The sequence below is a fragment of the Mastacembelus armatus genome, chromosome 9 (assembly GCF_900324485.2).
Source record: "Mastacembelus armatus chromosome 9, fMasArm1.2, whole genome shotgun sequence".
Classification (NCBI taxonomy): domain Eukaryota; kingdom Metazoa; phylum Chordata; class Actinopteri; order Synbranchiformes; family Mastacembelidae; genus Mastacembelus; species Mastacembelus armatus.
Window position 1 is genome coordinate 627,711 of NC_046641.1, and position 18,044 is coordinate 645,754.

General features: G+C 40.5%; 1 protein-coding gene across 1 annotated transcript; it reads right to left on the reverse strand.

The window, feature by feature from the left end:
* Nucleotides 1–4,663: 4,663 nt before the first annotated feature.
* Nucleotides 4,664–7,766, reverse strand: LOC113139417 (SUB1 regulator of transcription). The gene is made up of 5 exons (XM_026322612.1): nucleotides 7,639–7,766; nucleotides 6,363–6,468; nucleotides 5,837–5,956; nucleotides 5,140–5,248; nucleotides 4,664–4,998 (listed from the first exon to the last, which is right to left on the reverse strand). The coding sequence occupies exons 2-5, from the start codon at nucleotides 6,429–6,431 to the stop codon at nucleotides 4,919–4,921; spliced, it is 378 nt and encodes a 125-aa protein (XP_026178397.1). The 5' UTR covers nucleotides 6,432–6,468; nucleotides 7,639–7,766; the 3' UTR covers nucleotides 4,664–4,918.
* Between the last annotated feature and the right edge of the window lie 10,278 nt (nucleotides 7,767–18,044).

Here is an 18,044-nt window from a genome sequence, read left to right on the forward strand (position 1 = left end):
CATAACTCAATCTGTGTGTACACCAATTTGCATATGTGAGCAGGAATTTGATATATATCTGTACTCAGATTTATATATGTGTTCAACTTTGCAAAATAATATTAATTCAACTAATTATTTATTTGTGAAAAAAAATTGTTACACTCCTGCCTTCTGATTCCTTGCAGTGGTGGTGCTAGACCCAAAGCTACGCTCGAAATGTTTGCTAATAAAGGCTTTTTTTTGCCCAGTCCAGTTTAGTGTAAGTACACTCCTAAAGTATTTATACTCCTCCACAATGTACTCACCAACCCTATGGATAGAAACAGCGGAAACATGCTGATACATCCAACTACTGCAGAATCGTCAGAAAACTTGTGAAAGGTGGCAGGTCACTGTGCAGTAGCTGAAGTCCATGGTGTAGATGATGACTACTCTTAGTTGGGATTGATGAGCAAACTGCAATGGTCTAAATGTGATGTGACCATGGGCCAGAGCTGATTTAGGATGAGTCTCTCCAGAGTGTGATGTCAGTGCTGTCTGTAGTATGTGGATCCCCTGGCACATGGAGTCTTAGGCAGAGGAACGAGACATGACGTTTTCCACACCACACCACACACGCTGAAGACATATTTCAAGACTCCACATAGTTGAGGGGTGCAGGCTTTGAGGACCTATTATTATCTTTAAGGCATGCTTGACAATTGACTGAGGCTGGCTACACACTAGACAATTTTCAAATCTTTACTGATATTAAAAACGGGACAGACCACAGGCATAAGGACAGCTTCATCCGTAACATTATAAGCCTCCAAATGCACACACTAGGTACGTTGACCAGACCAGGAGAACACACACCTGCCATTTATAGTAACACTTTCACATTGGCAATTCCACAGACACAAGATTTCACAGAAACTCACATGATCAAAGATTACTTTAGGAGATAAACAAAATGGGTGACATTTTCTTCTTTTTCAGTGCTGTATTTGGCTTAGGTTGTGTTGTGATGGCCTGCCATATTTGTGAGTTGTTGCCATTTGCAACAATGGCTTATCTAATACAGAAGCAGAGGAACTCCGGCTAAAAGTTACTGGAGCACTCTCTAGTTCTAAGCCACCACCATATAATCTCACCACCAGAGAGAGCAGGCTGTCCACCAACGTTCACCATCCAACCTGACAGAACTGGAGAAGATCTGCAAGGAAGAATGGCAGAGGATCCCCAAATCCAGGTGTGAAAAACTTGTTGCATCATTCCCAAGAAGACTCATGGCTGTACTAGCTCAAAAGGGTGCTTCTACTCAATACTGAGCACAGGGTCTGAATACTTATGACCATGTGATATTTCAGTTTTTCTTTGCTCAGACATGCACTGTGAGCTGTAAGGTCTTATATAGACAGGTGTGTGCCTTTCCTAATCAAGTCCAATCAGTTTCATTAAACACAGCTGGACTCCAATGAAGGAGCAGAACCATCTCAAGGAGGATTAGAAGAAATGGACAGCATGTGAGTTAAATATGTCACTGCAAAGGGTCTGAATACTTATGACCATGTGATATTTCAGTTTTTCTTTTTTAATAAATTTGCAAAAATTTCTACATTTCTGTTTTTTTCTGTCAAGATGGGGTGCTGAGTGTACATTAATGAGAAATAAAATGAACTTTTTTGATTTTGGCAAATGGCTGCAATGACACAAAGAGTGAAAAATGTAAAGTGGTCTGAATACTTTCCGTACCCACTGTATGTACGTCCCTGTCTATTGAAAATAGTTTAGATTACGATAAGGTAAAAACCACAGTCCTCTGTGCCTATGAGTCAGTGCCTGAAGCTTATAGGCAAAAATTTTGAAATTGTGAAAAAACTGCCACCCAGACATATGTAGAGTATGCACAGGAAAAGGGCGTTCTATTTGATAAGTGGTGTTAGGCCAGTAAGGTTAAAACTTTAGACAATCTGCGTGAGCTCATATTACTGGAGGAGTTCAAAAATTGGTTGCCAGAGAAAATAGAACTTCATTTAAATGAGCAAAAAGTTACGTCCCTTGATAACACTGCTGTCATGGCTGTTATGTCCAGGTTTCCCTTAGGTTGCGTAACAGCTGCATAGGCTGAATGTTAGGCTGAAATGAGATCCTACTGTTGTAGGCCCCAACTCTTAAGTCGCAAAGCTCCGCTTCTGTTGCCTTGTCACAGCTGCAGCTGGACAAGTATTAAATTGATCAGTAATGATGGAGCCAGAAATGTTTATTCTTAATGTACAGTGGTGTGAAAAAAGTGTTGGCCTCCTTCCTGATTTTTTTTTTTTTCATGTTTGTCACACTTTGTTTCAGATCAAACAAATTTAAATATTAGTCAAAGATAACACAAGTAAACACATCATGCAGTTTTTAAATGAAGGTTTTTATTATTAAAGGTAAATAAAATCCAAAACTACATGGCCCTGTGTGAAAGTGTTTGCCCCCTAAACCTAATAACTGGTTGGGCCACCCTTAGCAGCAACAACTGCAATCAAGCGTTTGTGATAACTTGCAATGAGTCTGTTACAGCCCTGTGGAGGAATTTTGGTCCACTCATCTTTGCAGAATTGTATTTCAGCCACATTGGAGGGTTTTCAAGCATGAACCGCCTTTTTAAGGTCATGCCACAGCATCTCAATTGGATTCATGTCAGGACTTTGACTAGGCCACTCCAAAGTGTTCATTTTGGTTTTTTTTTCAGCCATTCAGAGGTGGACCTGCTGGTGTGTTTTGGATCATTGTCCTGCTGCAGAACAAGTTCGCTTCAGCTTGAGGTCAGAAACAGATGTTCAGACATTCTTCTTCAGGATTTTTTGGTAGACAGCAGAATTCATGGTTCCATTTATCACAGCAAGTCTTCCAGGTCCTGAAGCAGCAAAACAGCCCCAGACCATCACACTACCACCACCATATTTTGGTAATGCCCCAGTTCACTTGGTTTAATATAGGCTGAAGGTTAATGTTTGTTTAACTTGTACACAATGGTAAAATGGAGATACTGCTGCAGTGTTTGAACCCATAAACAGGTCGTTGTTCTCCCCCGCAGCTTATAAAAAGAACAGTATGGTCCTTGCTCCTAGAACAAAACGACACAGGTAAGTTTCACTTCACATTATCACCAAATGCACGTTCAAGCTAGCTAAGTTAACAAAATGGCCACATTCAGGTTCGGGTTGGCTGTGTAACTCATTTGTACCAGATTTTTTGCTGTTGACGTGTGAGTGTTCAACTTGGTCATGTCCGTACATAATACATAAATAATTTTAAAATTCATTAGTCATAAAAAGAGTACATCTTTAAATATCTTACTTTTTAAAAGAGATGATTATTCACAGTTTAGACTAACTTCATAACAGCTGCTGAGCTGTAGTAGCTAACTTTAGTTAAGTCCTGTGCAGAGATTCCATGGAGCTAACTTTAGTTTATAATTTTACAAATACTTCACATTATTGAGGCCTCATTTTGAAACATGCAGAAATAAAATTCCTTACTTACATTTAAAAGTTAATTTAGGCAAATCAACCGCTTCACCACCATTCGTTTGTCACCTTTCGCAAAGAATGTTGGGATATGTAGGGCAGCAAAGGAATCATCAAATGTGTCCTTGGTTTCCCAGGCCGCATTTAAAAGGTGTCTTCAAAATGGGACAGCCTTGTTGTGACACTGTGATGCAACTGGCCTTCAAACGCAAGCTTTGAAGGATGCAGCCCCTGAATGGGAACACTATTTCATTGGCTACAACATGTCAATTATCATTGACAAACAATGTAACTAGCTGATAGAAGTTGTTCTGCCCCCTGGGTGGGTTTTACCTGTCAGTTGTGACTGCCATTGATTTTCATACTGATTGACTGTCTAAAAACTGACAGACATGCTTGGTTGTGGGCTTATGTTATGCACAGGAGTCTGCAGAATGTAAATCTACCGTCTGTCTGTGGTATAATAAACAGCGAGAACAACTGGAGAACAAACAGAATTAAAACTTTTTAATAAGGACTGAAAAGCGAAGGACCATGATTTTATGGCCGTTTCTCAAGCATATGTCTTGTGGACTAAAAACTTGGGAGGCATTTTGTTGACTGAACAAAAAAACTGATATGCCACATTTGCTGTTTCAGTAAATGGGTGGATCTATGCACATCAGCAAAGGTAAGCATTAGCATGTTGTTGTGCTTGTACTCTTGTTAAACATTGAGGAACTGTTGTCGCTGCGATAATTCAATCCTAAATTGGTTTATACTATTTGAATTGTAAGGCTTTCTGCTAGTTTGTTGGATTTTATTCACATTAGGTGATTAGATGATTTTCGGAAATACAGTTGCTGACCCAGAGATGGGTCATGGGGATTTTACTTATTTCTATTAGTGTGTAGAATCATATTGAGGCACATTTATATCACCTGTAGATGATTTCACACTACCAGTAAAAGGTCTGGACACACTTTCCTGTTGAACTGAATGACATGCCAATACTTGATGTACTTGCCACCTCTTGGCCTTAACACAATCTTTTACTTTTAAGACGAAAATCATGGTTCACTATGAATCTAATCGTCTGCAGGTACAACATGACAGCTTTCAAAAATTAAAACAGCCTTAAGCATTATTTATATTTAGATGATAGTCAAACTGTGACTATGAACTTACACAAAAACTGAACAACAATACTAAGCTACTGCTTAATTTTTTATTATTCAATACAAAAACATCACTATACCCACCAAATAATCAACCACCTACTCATTCACCCACACCTTTTCTACAACAGCTCAAAAACAGGTTTCGCACAGAAAACATGAGTATGCTGACAACACTCAATTTATACAACTAAAAATCAAAGAAGTCCATGAGAAAACATGACTTCACAAATGTAATTAGTCAACATGTTCAAATGTTCAATTAGTTCAACATTAAGAGAATGTTTATATTCTCTTAATGGCATCATCAATTTCGGAAATCTGGTCCTTCAGTTGGTTCCATTGTTCAGGATTCAAGGAGATACCTACAAGAAATTTAAAACAGTAGTAGTAATCTGACACTACAACCACAAACTATGAAACACAAACATCTTTCCAGGTTTGGGTGTAGTTTTTCAAGTATATACTGTATGCACCTATGTATAATAAAGTAGTGATGTGATTACCTTTTTTCCCAGGCTTCATCTCCCCATCTTGGTTCATCCAGTATTCTCTGATGTCAATCAGGACTTTACCTTTGAAGTCTCTGACACTGACATATCTCATCTTTCCAATCTGTAAGAAAAAAAACTGTCAAGTGTTGCTCTTCACTATTTTCTGTAAGGGTGTTTTTTTTTTTTTTTTAAATCCAAATTGAGGATAAAGCCCTGTCTGGACACAATTATACAAGGTGTTATTTGCTGCACAAATTGTACTTCTATTGATTTTACTTGTATGTGACATTGTGTGGTCTCTCTGCTACTGTACACTTGAATTTCCCCTCTTGGGGATAAATGTGTCTAAGTCTTCATAATACTATCCAATGAGTAGTCTGTCCACACAAAATAAAAAATAAAATAAAAAATTAAAAGTACAATCTGAAAGACTTTAACCTCAAACTTTAATCTGCTTTTGCAATTAAGTAATTGTATTGTAATTTAAATAATCTCAAATTTAATAACTGCTGTAACAACTGAATTTCCCCTTGGGGATTAATAAAGTTCTTCTTCAATGGTAAAATACTCAATACCGAACTGCTACTGTGCATAGGTGAGACGTTTGTGTAAAAATGCACGATCATGGCACCTATATTTAAAGTGGATAATTTAAATAAATTATTAAAACAAACAAAAGCAGCAGTAATTGCAGTTTCTGGATATCCACCTGGAACATGTTGTCATCACTGTTACTGCTGCCCTTGGATGAGCCACCTGGTTTGGAACTTTCTCCACTCTTTGGTTTTTTGGCAGGTTTCACTTGTGCACTTGACTTCTTTCTCTTTGCCTGAAAACAGACAATTACTTTTCAAAATATTTCCACTTACTTTTTTCTCACTAAAGATGGAAATTTAATCTGCCAGTAACAACAGACTAGGAGGGAATTATAAGAAGCAGTAAAACAGATCACTGGTCACTAGCCACATTAAGGCAAACATTTATTTTAAGCTATGGAGGAACTTTAGTAAGGTTTCACATAAAAATCAGTACTGAAACAGTAACAGTTTTTATAAATTTGTACCTCTAGCCATCCCTACTGGTACATGACTTTTAAAGTGTTTATATTCATAAGCTTGTACTTTTAACTATTCCAAGAACAAGCCATATTATTAAAACAGTTGCTACCCCTTTGTACTGATGATTCAACAAAGAGATTGTGTAAACAAATCAGAAGTTACTATTAAAACACAAACCTTGGTCTCCACTTCACTGTCAGAGTCACTTCCAGATGTGGAGGACAACACTTCCTTTGATTTTGGCATTCTTCTGAGAAAGGGCTCAAATAACTGACCTCTGTTTCTGTGCAAAACCACCAGTAAATATTAATTTAGTTAGTGGGTTAGTTCACAGTCACATATGCAAAGTCAGGATTGCATTAGACTCAAGAGGTTGACGTCTTAAATTGTACACCACATGTCATTTGAATGAAATGTTAGTACTGACATTCTTCAGTGTGGAACTTAAACAGAAAAACATTTCATACTTGTGTGCAACACATGTAATCCTTAAAGTACAATGCGTAAAGGTATCTTCTCAGAGCCGGTATGGACAGTATGGTTACAGTGACCAATACCTTTGATAATGTACACGTAGGCAGACAAATATAGTTAGGAATATAATAATTTATGATTTCTGGGGAGTTCTCATATGGACTGAATGTTAGCATAGCTGGTGGACTTAAGACGTATGTGAGTTATGATATCTTGGCAATAAAATTTGTTGTGCTGTACAGCACTTTCCCATTAACAAATTACAGGTGTTGGTTTAGTAAAATCAAAAATATTCTTTGAAAACTCAACACATTATTATAAAAATGAATTCCAGCGATTTAATTCTCAAGACATTACTTACTAATTCAGACAGTCCTATTATACTGTGACTAAAGTCTAGCTAAAGGGTGACAGTGAGGATACTGCTGTAAAACAAATTACTAAAACGCCAAGTAAAGACTTTGAGGGTAAGAGCTGAGCCAGTTTTGTTAAAACCACCTGGTAATTATCTTTTTAAGGAACAGATGACTAAGGTTTGGGTTAATAAAGCATTTCGTTTGATTTAGGGTTATTGGCTGTGTGTGTTGACACTTTTTAGCGCTGTAAATATTTGCGCATACCTTCTATGTTTAATTTCAGACAGTGTCAACTTCTAACATCTTACCTGATACCTCACTAAAACCTTATCTTACAAAGTGATGCACTAAAGCGAGATTAGCGCTGATCGCTCACCTGCTCAGTACCCTAAATGATAAGGGTGTGCTAGTATGCACACATGGGCGTCAGCTAGTAAGCTACGTGCTAACCGAACAGTTTAGAAACGGCAGCTAACGTTAGCATGTCTGCGTTATGCAATAGCTTTCTTCGGTCAGAGTATTGTACGATCACGGGTGTGCAGTAAACAGCGACTGGATTTTTGATTAAAGCGAAAATTACTATAAAGACAGATTTAAGCACACGTTTTTGAGACTATACTTACATAGTAAGATGTAGTAGACCAGACCTCTTATCAGAAAACCGAAAAAAGTCCGACTTTCCGGTGCGCCTTCTTTCTTTTATGACAGATAAACAGCGTAACTGTGCATTACTGCCACCTTCGGGAGTGGAGTGTAGTATAACCTAATTAACTTTGTATCAACAAACCTATACCCTATCAAATTCCACCCATCCATTATCTATACCTGCTTATTCCTAACCAGGGTCACAGGGATCTGCTGGAGCCTATCCCAGCTCTCTTTGGGTGAAAGGCAGGGGTCCACCCTGGACAGGTCACCAGTCCATCACAGGGCCACATAGAGACAAACAACCTCACACACTCACACTCACTCCTATGGGCAATTTAGAGTCACCAATCAACCTGACATACATGTTTTTGGACTGTGGGAGGAAACCAGAGTACCTGGAGAAAACCCACACAAGCACAGGGAGAACATGCAGACTCCACACAGAGGCGCCCCTGATGGGTCGTGAACCTGAGTCCTTCTTGCTGTGAGTCAGCAGTGTTAACCACTGGGTATCAAATTCGTTTTCCTTAATTATCACAAACACATTTATGTCCATAGGTTTCTTGTAAAATATTTAAAAATGATACATATTTCTCTAAGGTTTAGTAGCCTATCAGTTCTTTCCTCTCAAGAAAGGAAAGAACTGAGAAAGATTTCCTCTCATTCACATCTTTCTGTATTATGTTTTTCCATCTTAAAATATGTAGCATTTAATCTTTTACCCCAAATCATCACCTTGATATTGTCTTTTCAACATTTCATTGAATAGGCTCTTCTTTCTATTCTTTTTGCCACCTTTCTTTCAACTTTTGCTTAATTATAGCCTTTATTGTGTTATCCCAAAGCATACTGTCACACCAATGTCACTCTTTTTTGTGGATTCTTTGTCAGCAAATTTCCTTGGATTCCCATACATCCTTGTATTCATATATATATATATATATATATATATATATATAGCATCATTTGAATTTGATGGTGTTTGTTGCATCTTGTTACAGCAATAATGATTAGAAATGAAATCATCTAACTTCCTCTTCAGGAATTTTGTTGTACTCACCTGTGACTCCAGTGTAGCAAATATAAATTTGAGATGAGAACATATGTGTTTATGAATATCACAAACCATTTTCATAATTTCAGGGCACCAGATCTTTTGATCAACCAGTCAATGTTCAGTTCAGGGTATAAGTCTCTAATCTGACAGAGTTCTCTGATTCAATGCCAAGTTTACCATGTGAAATAACAATGCCAGTTACTGATGTCTTTTAAAAATGTATTCAGCTATTTAGATGGTACGGGAAAACTGAACAGTAACTACATGAATTAAATTATCAGCACAGTAAAACAAGATAAAAGTAGGTGGTTTGCATTGATAGCAAAGAAATTTTGAAATTTATTTTGGGAGCCTGTTTGAGGTCTAAATGGCAGTTTTGGAAGAAGCTCTAGCTAAATATGGAGACCAACTGAGATCAATGTGAGACAACCAGCACAGCCACGGATTACTGACCTCAAGTTTGCTAAAGCTGAAGTCGAAGACTTCAAAACAATTGAGAGTGAAAAGCACAATTTCTTCTCCTTTCACTTGTGGGTTGGTCCAACCGCAGTCCAGCCGGCATGCGTTCAGGAACGACATAGGCATTTCCCTTAAGCCTTCAGCTGCAGGCCTAAAGTCTGTTTGCCGCCTTTCGTCACTCTCCGTCTGGCTGCTGAATAGTTGTCGCTTGAAGTTCTTCTGGTTCGTCCATCGTCATGCTTGAGATGATGTGGTTGGTCCAGGAGGAGTTCTATCCTTTCTGTTGGTTCACAGTCACACTGGTCTGAGCGCTGAGATGCAAAAGACCAATCTTTCTTTTAAGTGTTGTAAATCTTTAAGAATTAAGAGTCTTCTAAAACAGGAACAATAATTTATTTTTCCACCAAGCAACTTTCAAAACATAAACACAGGAAACACATAGCAAGTAACCAGAGTCTGTCACCTAAAGTGTGTAATAAGTTGTATCTGACCCAAAACACAGACAAACCACTTTAATATTACCAAAACACCAAACTGAAGTATCCACAGGGGATGTCCAAGAATGCAGACTCTGGGAAAGAGTACAAAGTAAACGGAACACAGGAACAGTGAGGTTTGCAACACAGGGAAATAGGGAAGCTGGAACACGGAACACATGTATGGAGAGAGGCCACTCGGGTGAGCGCGCTCTCACAGAGGGGAACCACCAGGAGACACTGCAGTCACACATGAGGGGAAAGCACAGGAGAAGGGAAACACATGCTCCACACCCACCCAGTAGGTAACAACACTCATAGAAGACTCAAGTAACACAGCCAACGGGACAATCCAGCAACTAGGAGAAGCCTAGAGCAGGTATATATACACCTGTCACTGATTACTAGTTCGGATCAGGTGAGGCCAATCACCTAGTTGACTAGGAAAACCACACGCCCAACCGTCCAACAGGAAGAGACACACACGGGCAGAAATATACAAGGCAGAGCAGACACAGGTGAAACTAATCAACATAAATGAACGTAAAACTATCTGGGATAAACGACACAAGAAATAGAACCAAAACAAAAGGTTCAACACAAGCAAGTCCAGAAACGGGATCATGACAGAGTCAGTAGTTGAGCAACAACATAGTCAATAAAACTTCACACAGGTACATGGATTAACCACAAGCATATATGACAGATGCTCTCCGTCGGTCTGGTCACATGCTGCATATTTAGCAGTGCAAGCAGAAATATGACAAGAACAATTCATAAGTCATCACACAGGTTTCCGGTCATTTCTGGAAGGGAAACACGAGTAGTTTTATACCCTGTCCACACGAACACAGTTATTTACAAAACCGCAGCGTTTTCTACGCGGTTTGGCCGTTTGTCCACACGCAAACTCAGTACCGTGTCACCGAAACGGAACATTTTTGAAAACTCTGGTCAACGTGACGATTTCCAGAAACACCGGGTTCAGTGTTTTCATGTAGCCGATGAAACCTGAGTTTTTGGCTTGTCCGTGCCGTCATTTCCTTTGTTTGACGTCAGATTGTGCGCCGCGATCTCCTTTGTTTACATGACGCACTAGTCCAGTAGAAATGCAATAGTGGACAAGTGCTAAAGACAAAATATTGCTGATAATAACTGTGCTAACAGGTCTTATAACATCTATACTGATACATGCACGGTTATCCCAATTTATTAAAGAGGCATCAGAATGCAGTACTACGCAGGTCACTGCTTATGATGACATTTTTTCAGGCTTCTGATTGGCCAACATGACTTTACGGTTAGGCTTGTATCGCCACCTGTTGGCTTGGCACATTCTTGACAATGCTTCATAGGGTATTTTTGCGTTTTCATGTGATGCTTGTCAAAATCTAACAAGGAAAATGCTGGACTTTTGAAGCAAATGCAAGATAAAGTGACTGAAATAAACCCAGAACAGAAATTGATATTTCTGCATTGCATTATATATCAGGAAGTCTTGTGTAAGTCGGTGCTAAAAATCAATCATGCTATTGATGCTGTAACTAAAATAGTTAACTTCATCAGGGCAAGAGCATTTAATCACAGGCAATTTGTTGGACTTTTGGAGGAACATGAGAGTGAACATAGTAACATAAGCTACCACACAATTGTCAGATGGCTCAGCCTGGGCAAGATGTTTTAAAGAGTATGGGACCCGAGAGCAGAGATTCAGGAGTTTTGTGAGAAGAAAGCCAGGGACATCCCAGAGCTCTCAAATGCGGACAGTATGGCAGATCTGAATTTTGCCGTTGATGTGACTGCACTAATGAATAACCTAAATACCAAGGGCCTCTTTGCACATGAAATGCACAGCCTAGTGATGGCTTTTATGAGAAAGCTGAAGTTTCTTTAAAGGCAATTGGAGGCCAACATTCTTACCCACATGCCGACACTGAAACAAGTCACACTATCAGCTGATCACTTCTGCAGGTACTCATTCATGTTAGGGGCACTACATGGTGAGTTTTCAAGACAATTCGAAGACTTCAAAACAATTGAGAGTGAAAAGCACAATTTCTTCTCCTTTCACTTGTGGATAATTCACCCAGTGATGTTCAGCTTGAACTCATGGATCTGCAGTATGATAAACTACTGTCAGAGCACTTTAAGTCAGTATCACTGCTGGATTTTTATTCTTCTCTCAAAGAGGAAAACTTTCCACACATAAGGAGGCATGCTCAGAGGATGTTGGTTCTCTTTGGATCTACCTACTTATGTGAACAAACATTCTCAGTGACGAAATTTAACAAATCCAGATACAGATTCTCTCTCAGTGATGATCACTGTGCTGTCCTTCACATATCTACTTCAGATGTTCAACCTGATTTCAGTGCACTTGTTCAAGCTCAAAACAGGCTAGATTTCTCACTGAACAAGAAGAAAGAAGTGAGATAGAACAATAAAAAAAAACACTAAAGGCATTTAATGCTTTTTATATATAGTTAATGTGATGCTGGTTTTTGAAATACTGCAAAAAATGCACCTTTTCAAAACTTTTGTAAATGTTCATTAAATAGTTATACAATAGTGTTTTCATTGTATCACTGTAATGTTTCATTTGCTGTTTTTTTTATAAAGAGATATATATATTGGGCAGAACTGAGTTAAGTGTGTTGGTCCAGTCCTCTACAACTATCCCAGTTTCTTATGTGGCCCCTTGGGAAAATTAATTGCCCACCCCTGGCCTAAAGCGATGAGGCTTTGCCAGTTCATCCGCTCAGATGCAGTTCTCAAAGCCAATCAGCAGGTTGCTGACGTAGGTTCAATTGACCAATGAGGCATCTATGTATTCTATGTCTATGGCCTGTACCAGCACTGTTAATAAAAGAATTATCTTTTTTTGTGTCAAACTTCTTTAGTTTTGTGGAGTTATGAAAAGATGTATTGTATATCATTGATGGCAAAATTTTTTTTTTACACTTTTTTACTTAAGTACATTTCAGACTCTGTACTTTCTTACTTTCTCGGGAGGGGGAAGCGGTGATCGGCCAACTCCGTTTACAGTGGAGGTGGGAAGCTGACCTCGACTGGGCATATTGTCGGACGGTGGAAAGGATACTTCAAGGATCTCCTCAACCCCGCCATACAGGAGGCAGAGGCTGAGGAATCAGAGGCTGATCCACTCATCACCCAAGCTGAAGTCACCGAGGTAGTTCGGCAGCTCCTCCGTGGCAAGGCACCAGGGTGGATGAGATCCACCCTGAGTATCTCAAGTCTCTGGATGTTGTTGGGCTATCATGGCTGACATGCCTTTGCAACATCGTGTGACAACTGGGGACAGTACCCCTGGATTGGCAGACTGGGTGCTGGTCCCTCTTTCTAAGAAGGGGGACCGGAGGGCATGTTCCAACAATAGAGAGATCACACTCCTCAGCCTCCCTGGGAAGGTCTATGCCAGGGTGCTGGAGAGGAGAATCTGGCCAATGGTAGAACCTCGGATCCAGGAGGAACAATGCGGTTTTTGTCCCAGTTGTGGAACACTGGACCAGTTCTATACCCTCTTCATGGTACTCGAGGGTTCATGGGAATTTGCCCAACCAGTTCACATGTGTTTTGTGGACTTGGAGAAAGCATTCGACCATGTCCCTTGTGACATCCCGTGGGAGGTGCTCTGGGAGTATGGGGCCCGGGACTCTTTACTCTTTGGAGGAAGTGTCCAGGGAAAAGGAAGTCTGGGCATCCCTGCGAAGACTACTGCCCCCATGACCCAGCCCCGAGTAAGAGGAAGAACATGGCTGGATGGATAAAACAGATTTTTGGGAAACATCAGATACCAGTTCACTTCAAACCACCAACACACTGAGACAGAAACTGGTTCATCCTTAAAGACCAGATACCAAAACAAAAGAGCAACGTGGTATTTGCTGTCCAGTGTAAAGAACTCTACATTGGAGAACCCAAACAACCACTCAACAGGAGGATGGCCCAGCACAGGAGGAGCAGCTTCTCAGGACCACAGTCAACTGTGCATCTCCATTTAAAAGAGACAGGACACTCATGATGTATGTCGTGGCAAAAGCACTTGGAGGCAAATCTCAGGTTAAAGGATGGCAAAGTTAATAGGCAAATAAACAGAGTCACAACAGAGCATACGGTCTGCAGAACGGATCAATACCGATTGACCCCGAACACAGAAAATGGTCACCTTTTATAACAGTTGAGCAGCATTGATTTACACATCAGTCACTCACATGTAAATCATGCTGGCCTAGTGGCATAAGTAATATAATTATCATGTCTATGACTTTTCGTCTGCTTCCTAATGAATACAAAGCCGTGTCAAAAGTCTTTGTTGAATTAACACAGGTCACACAGGGAGGTAGCAGACATATTGTCTAATACCTCCACACAGACATGATGTCTTGCAAGGTGTAAATTTCCCTCACAATCCCTCCTTCCTTTTATCATTCTATTCAACAGCTAAAAAACAAAAGTAAAAATGGTCAGGATTTCTTAAGGCAGAGCAAAATTCAGGATGTTTACTCAGGAGTGTTAATTCAGAAAGATATGCATTACATTTCGTCGTTATTTTCCCAGGAATAATGCTCAGGGCTAGACATTGATGTTGTCTTCTTCATGAAAAGAAGCTTCCCAATCAGAGATGTAAAGAGAAGGACAGGTAGGGAAGGCATAGTCATTGAGTAATATTTGTATCATGCTAAATGCAATCATCGCAAGGCATTTACAAGAACCAAAACAGAAACCCAACAAATCCCTTATGAGCAAGCACTTGGCGACAGTGGAGAGGAAAACTCTCTTTAACGAAAGAAAAAACCTCCAGGAGGGCCAGGCTCAGTTTGGGTGGCCATCTACCTCTGTCTTGGGGTGAGTGGATAGAGGAGAGAGAAAAGAACAGCATCAATAAACAACAAATAGACATTGCAGGTTGGTGGGGCCAGTAACTGCACATCAGCAATATACCATATATCCAGGACCAGGGACACCTGCAGAAGGTACAGAGAGAGAGAGAGAGCGAGCACAAACTGTGTGAAGAAACAAGAAAAGCTTTCCATTTTCCAAATATAGCATCAAACCAGCTCCAAGTACTGGTGTCAAAGTAGTCGGAACGTCTTCTCAGCTCCTGTTTAGGAAATGTTCAGGTTTAGTCATATTCCTTGTCAGTCCCGTATTGGTGGTGAACTACTGTGTGATCTGCTGATCTTGCCATAATTCGTAACTCATTCACGTGATTGTTAAAATCAGTGAAGAGAGGATGCACTTGAGCATGATTCTCTATCACTGGGCACCAAATATTGCCTTTGTCACTTTCCTGTATTCACCTGTCTTGAAGTTTATTGGAGCTCGAAGTGTGGACCCTGCCCAATCAGCACTTCTCCCCCCTCACCGAGGTGAACAATTCAGGTGACAAATTTGACTCTTTGTGCGTTGTTTGATCGCCTTCCACGGCAGCTGTACCAGCTACGGGGTACCAGATACGTCTGGTACCCGAGACCCCCTTAAATAAAAATCCTAAAATCGCCCCTGGGTCTTACCGATGATTCAAGAGAGAAGCATCTGACGAAATTTATCTCTAATTGTTGTGATTTGTAAAGAATCTCCTCTGATTCACTAACTTCTTTTTCAGAGGGGCCACAGTATCAAGCGTTTCACGCAGTGAGGCTACAGCACTGTCACATGATTAATTTGGTATGGAGTGGGATTGAGGCAGCTGCCCTCCGCCTTGTTAAAGAATAGTCAGACAATAGTCTCACTAATTGAAGACGTACGGCAGCAACTCATCAGAACTCTCTGGGTGACGAAGAGGTGTTTCAGGTTTGTTAACCCGAAGTTCGCCTCGGGAACACCCAGAATGAATGACATCATGTGGTACCGCCAGCCAGCCTCGAAGAAACGACATCAAAGTAGACTACACCTGCCTCTCTCTCTATTCTCTGAATCAGCTGGTGTCTCACTGCCACACCCAATAATTTTCCAAAATGTCCACATTTGTCAAGTAATTACTGTCGCAGGTTCTTCTTCTCAGAGTCAGTGATCAAACTACAGTGCCACTTTGACAAATAACAATCAAAATCACTTAGAATTAGATTAGTTCAATTGTTATTCATGTTATTTGCAGTAACATTTGAAGTATACAATTCTATAATTTATGTTCAGCTTTAATAAATGGCGGAAACCTCAAACCTTCTCTTCTGGTCTCTGTTTGTTGTGTAGCTATAAGGTCAGTGTTGGGTATCGAACTCATTCTTCAGATTTCCAAATTGATAATTGCATTCATATCATTTGAACAGCTAGTCCCTGAAAACGACTTGGTGCTCTGAGGTAATTCATTGATGATTTTCACAGATGATTGATAAGAAAATTAATAAATTAAAAATCGCTACAGCACCATTCCTGTTTACACTCTACACCTCAGACTTCTGCTACAACTCAGGAACCTGCCACCTCCAGAAGTTCTCTGATGACTCCTCAATCGTTGGATGTATCAGTAAAGATAACGATGAAGAGTACAGACACTTGATAAAAAGCTTTGTTGATTGGTGTAACAACTGCCTAAAGCTCAATATCAAGAAAACCAGAGAACTGGTGGTGGACTTTAGGAGGAGCAGGAAGACCCCAGTCCCTGTCTCCATCCTTGGAGAGAAAGTAGGGATTGGAGTCCACATTAACAACAAACTGGACTGGTCAAACAATACAGATGCACTCTTCAAGAAAGGACAGAGCAGACTGTTCTCCTCAGGAGACTCTGTTCCTTTGACGTGTGCAACAACCTACTGAAGATGTTCTATCAGTCTGTAGTAGCGAGTGCACTGTTCTTTGCAGTTGTGTGCTGGGGAGATGGCATCAAGGCTGGTGAGGCCAACAGACAAAATAAGTTAATCAGGAAGGCAAAATCAGTTGTTGGACTGGAACTGGACAGTCTGGAGGCTGTGGCAGAGAGGAGGATGGTGGACAAAATCAACTCCATACAATTCTGCCCACCCACTTCATGAGGAACTATGGCGAATGGGAAGTTCATTCAGCCACAGACTAATTCCTCCTAAAGCCAAGGCTGAGAGATTCAGGAAGTCTTTTGTGTCCACGGCAATAAGACTCTATAATTCCACAATATAAACAATAACGCACACACACATACAAACCCAGCATACCATACCAGTGAGTGGTCGGTGTTGCAGTCTGCAATGTGGTATGAGCAAGTGAGAAGCATATGCTTGAGGCTTATACCTCTGGCGAGGATCATGTCAAGCTGGTTCCTGAAGCGAGGGTGTTGACATGACACTTTGTGTTGTGGCTTTGTCTGGAAGTAGGAGTTGGTGACACAGTAGCTTGTCATTGATGACCTCTGTCTTTCTTGCGTCAGTGATGTTCTGAAGGTCTTCAAGTCCTGTTGTTATTATGTGCATGTTCCAGCATACCCGGTTTGAGAGTTGGCGCTGCTTTCTTGTTTGTTATTGTTGCTTTCTTCCCTGGTGCAGACAGTGCTGTCTGCTTGTCGGAGTTTCCTAATACCCATGCACCCAATGAGGAAGGCAGACCGTGGTTGGACAGCACCCTATTGGTTCGTGGCTGCATACATTAGGCAGGCGATAGCTGTCCAATGAGCTCCAAAGATTTCTCCCACATCAGATCAATCAACTTTTATTTATATAGCACCTTACAACAACCTAAGTTGACCAAAGTGCTTTACAGCATTCAAAACAACTACCTAAAAAATGGATATATACAATAAAAAAGAAATATAAAGTACACCAAAAACACAGAAAAATGGCAGAGTATGAGCCAAAAGCCATTCCGAATAACTTAAGTTTGGCTTTAAACAGGGGCAGGTCAGTGATAATACATAACTCAATAGGCAGACTATTCCAGAGTTTGGGACCTGCCACTGCAAAGGAACGATCCCCCCACAGTTTGCACCTCGACTGGGGGACCTCTAGCAGATGTTGGCCAGCAGAACACAAAACTCTGGTGGGTTGGTGGGAGCTTAAAATCTCACATAAATATGAAGGTGCCAGGCCATTAATTGCACTAAATGCAAACAACAGAAGCTTAAACTGAATTCTGAACTGTACAGGGAGCCAGTGTAGGGAGTACAGGACATGATCATGGACGTGATATGATCATGCTTTTTAGTGTTAGTAAGCAGGCCGCAGCATTCTGTACAAGTTGCAAGTGATGCAGACAAGCTTGGTTATTAATGCCAATATAGAGAGTGTTGTAATAATCAGAGGCCATGTTTCTCAACCAGAAAAAGGTGGGTTGCCATCTCCTTAGTGATAGGTTGAGGAGCTCAGTAACCTGGGAGGGGCTCGGAGTAGAGCTGCTGTTCCGCCACATTGAGAGGAGCCAGTTGAGGTGGCTCAGGCATCTGTTCCGTATGCCTCCTGGATGT

Bases quoted from the DNA above. Each gene is read 5' to 3' on its own strand.
- LOC113139417 (XM_026322612.1), bottom strand. From the start codon at position 6,431: ATGCCAAAATCAAAGGAAGTGTTGTCCTCCACATCTGGAAGTGACTCT. The intron at 5,249-5,836 runs GTGGATATCCAG...TTTTTCTTACAG, and splicing joins GTGATGACAACATGTTCCAG to ATTGGAAAGATGAGATATGT. The intron at 4,999-5,139 runs GTAATCACATCA...AATTTCTTGTAG, and splicing joins GATGAAGCCTGGGAAAAAAG to GTATCTCCTTGAATCCTGAA.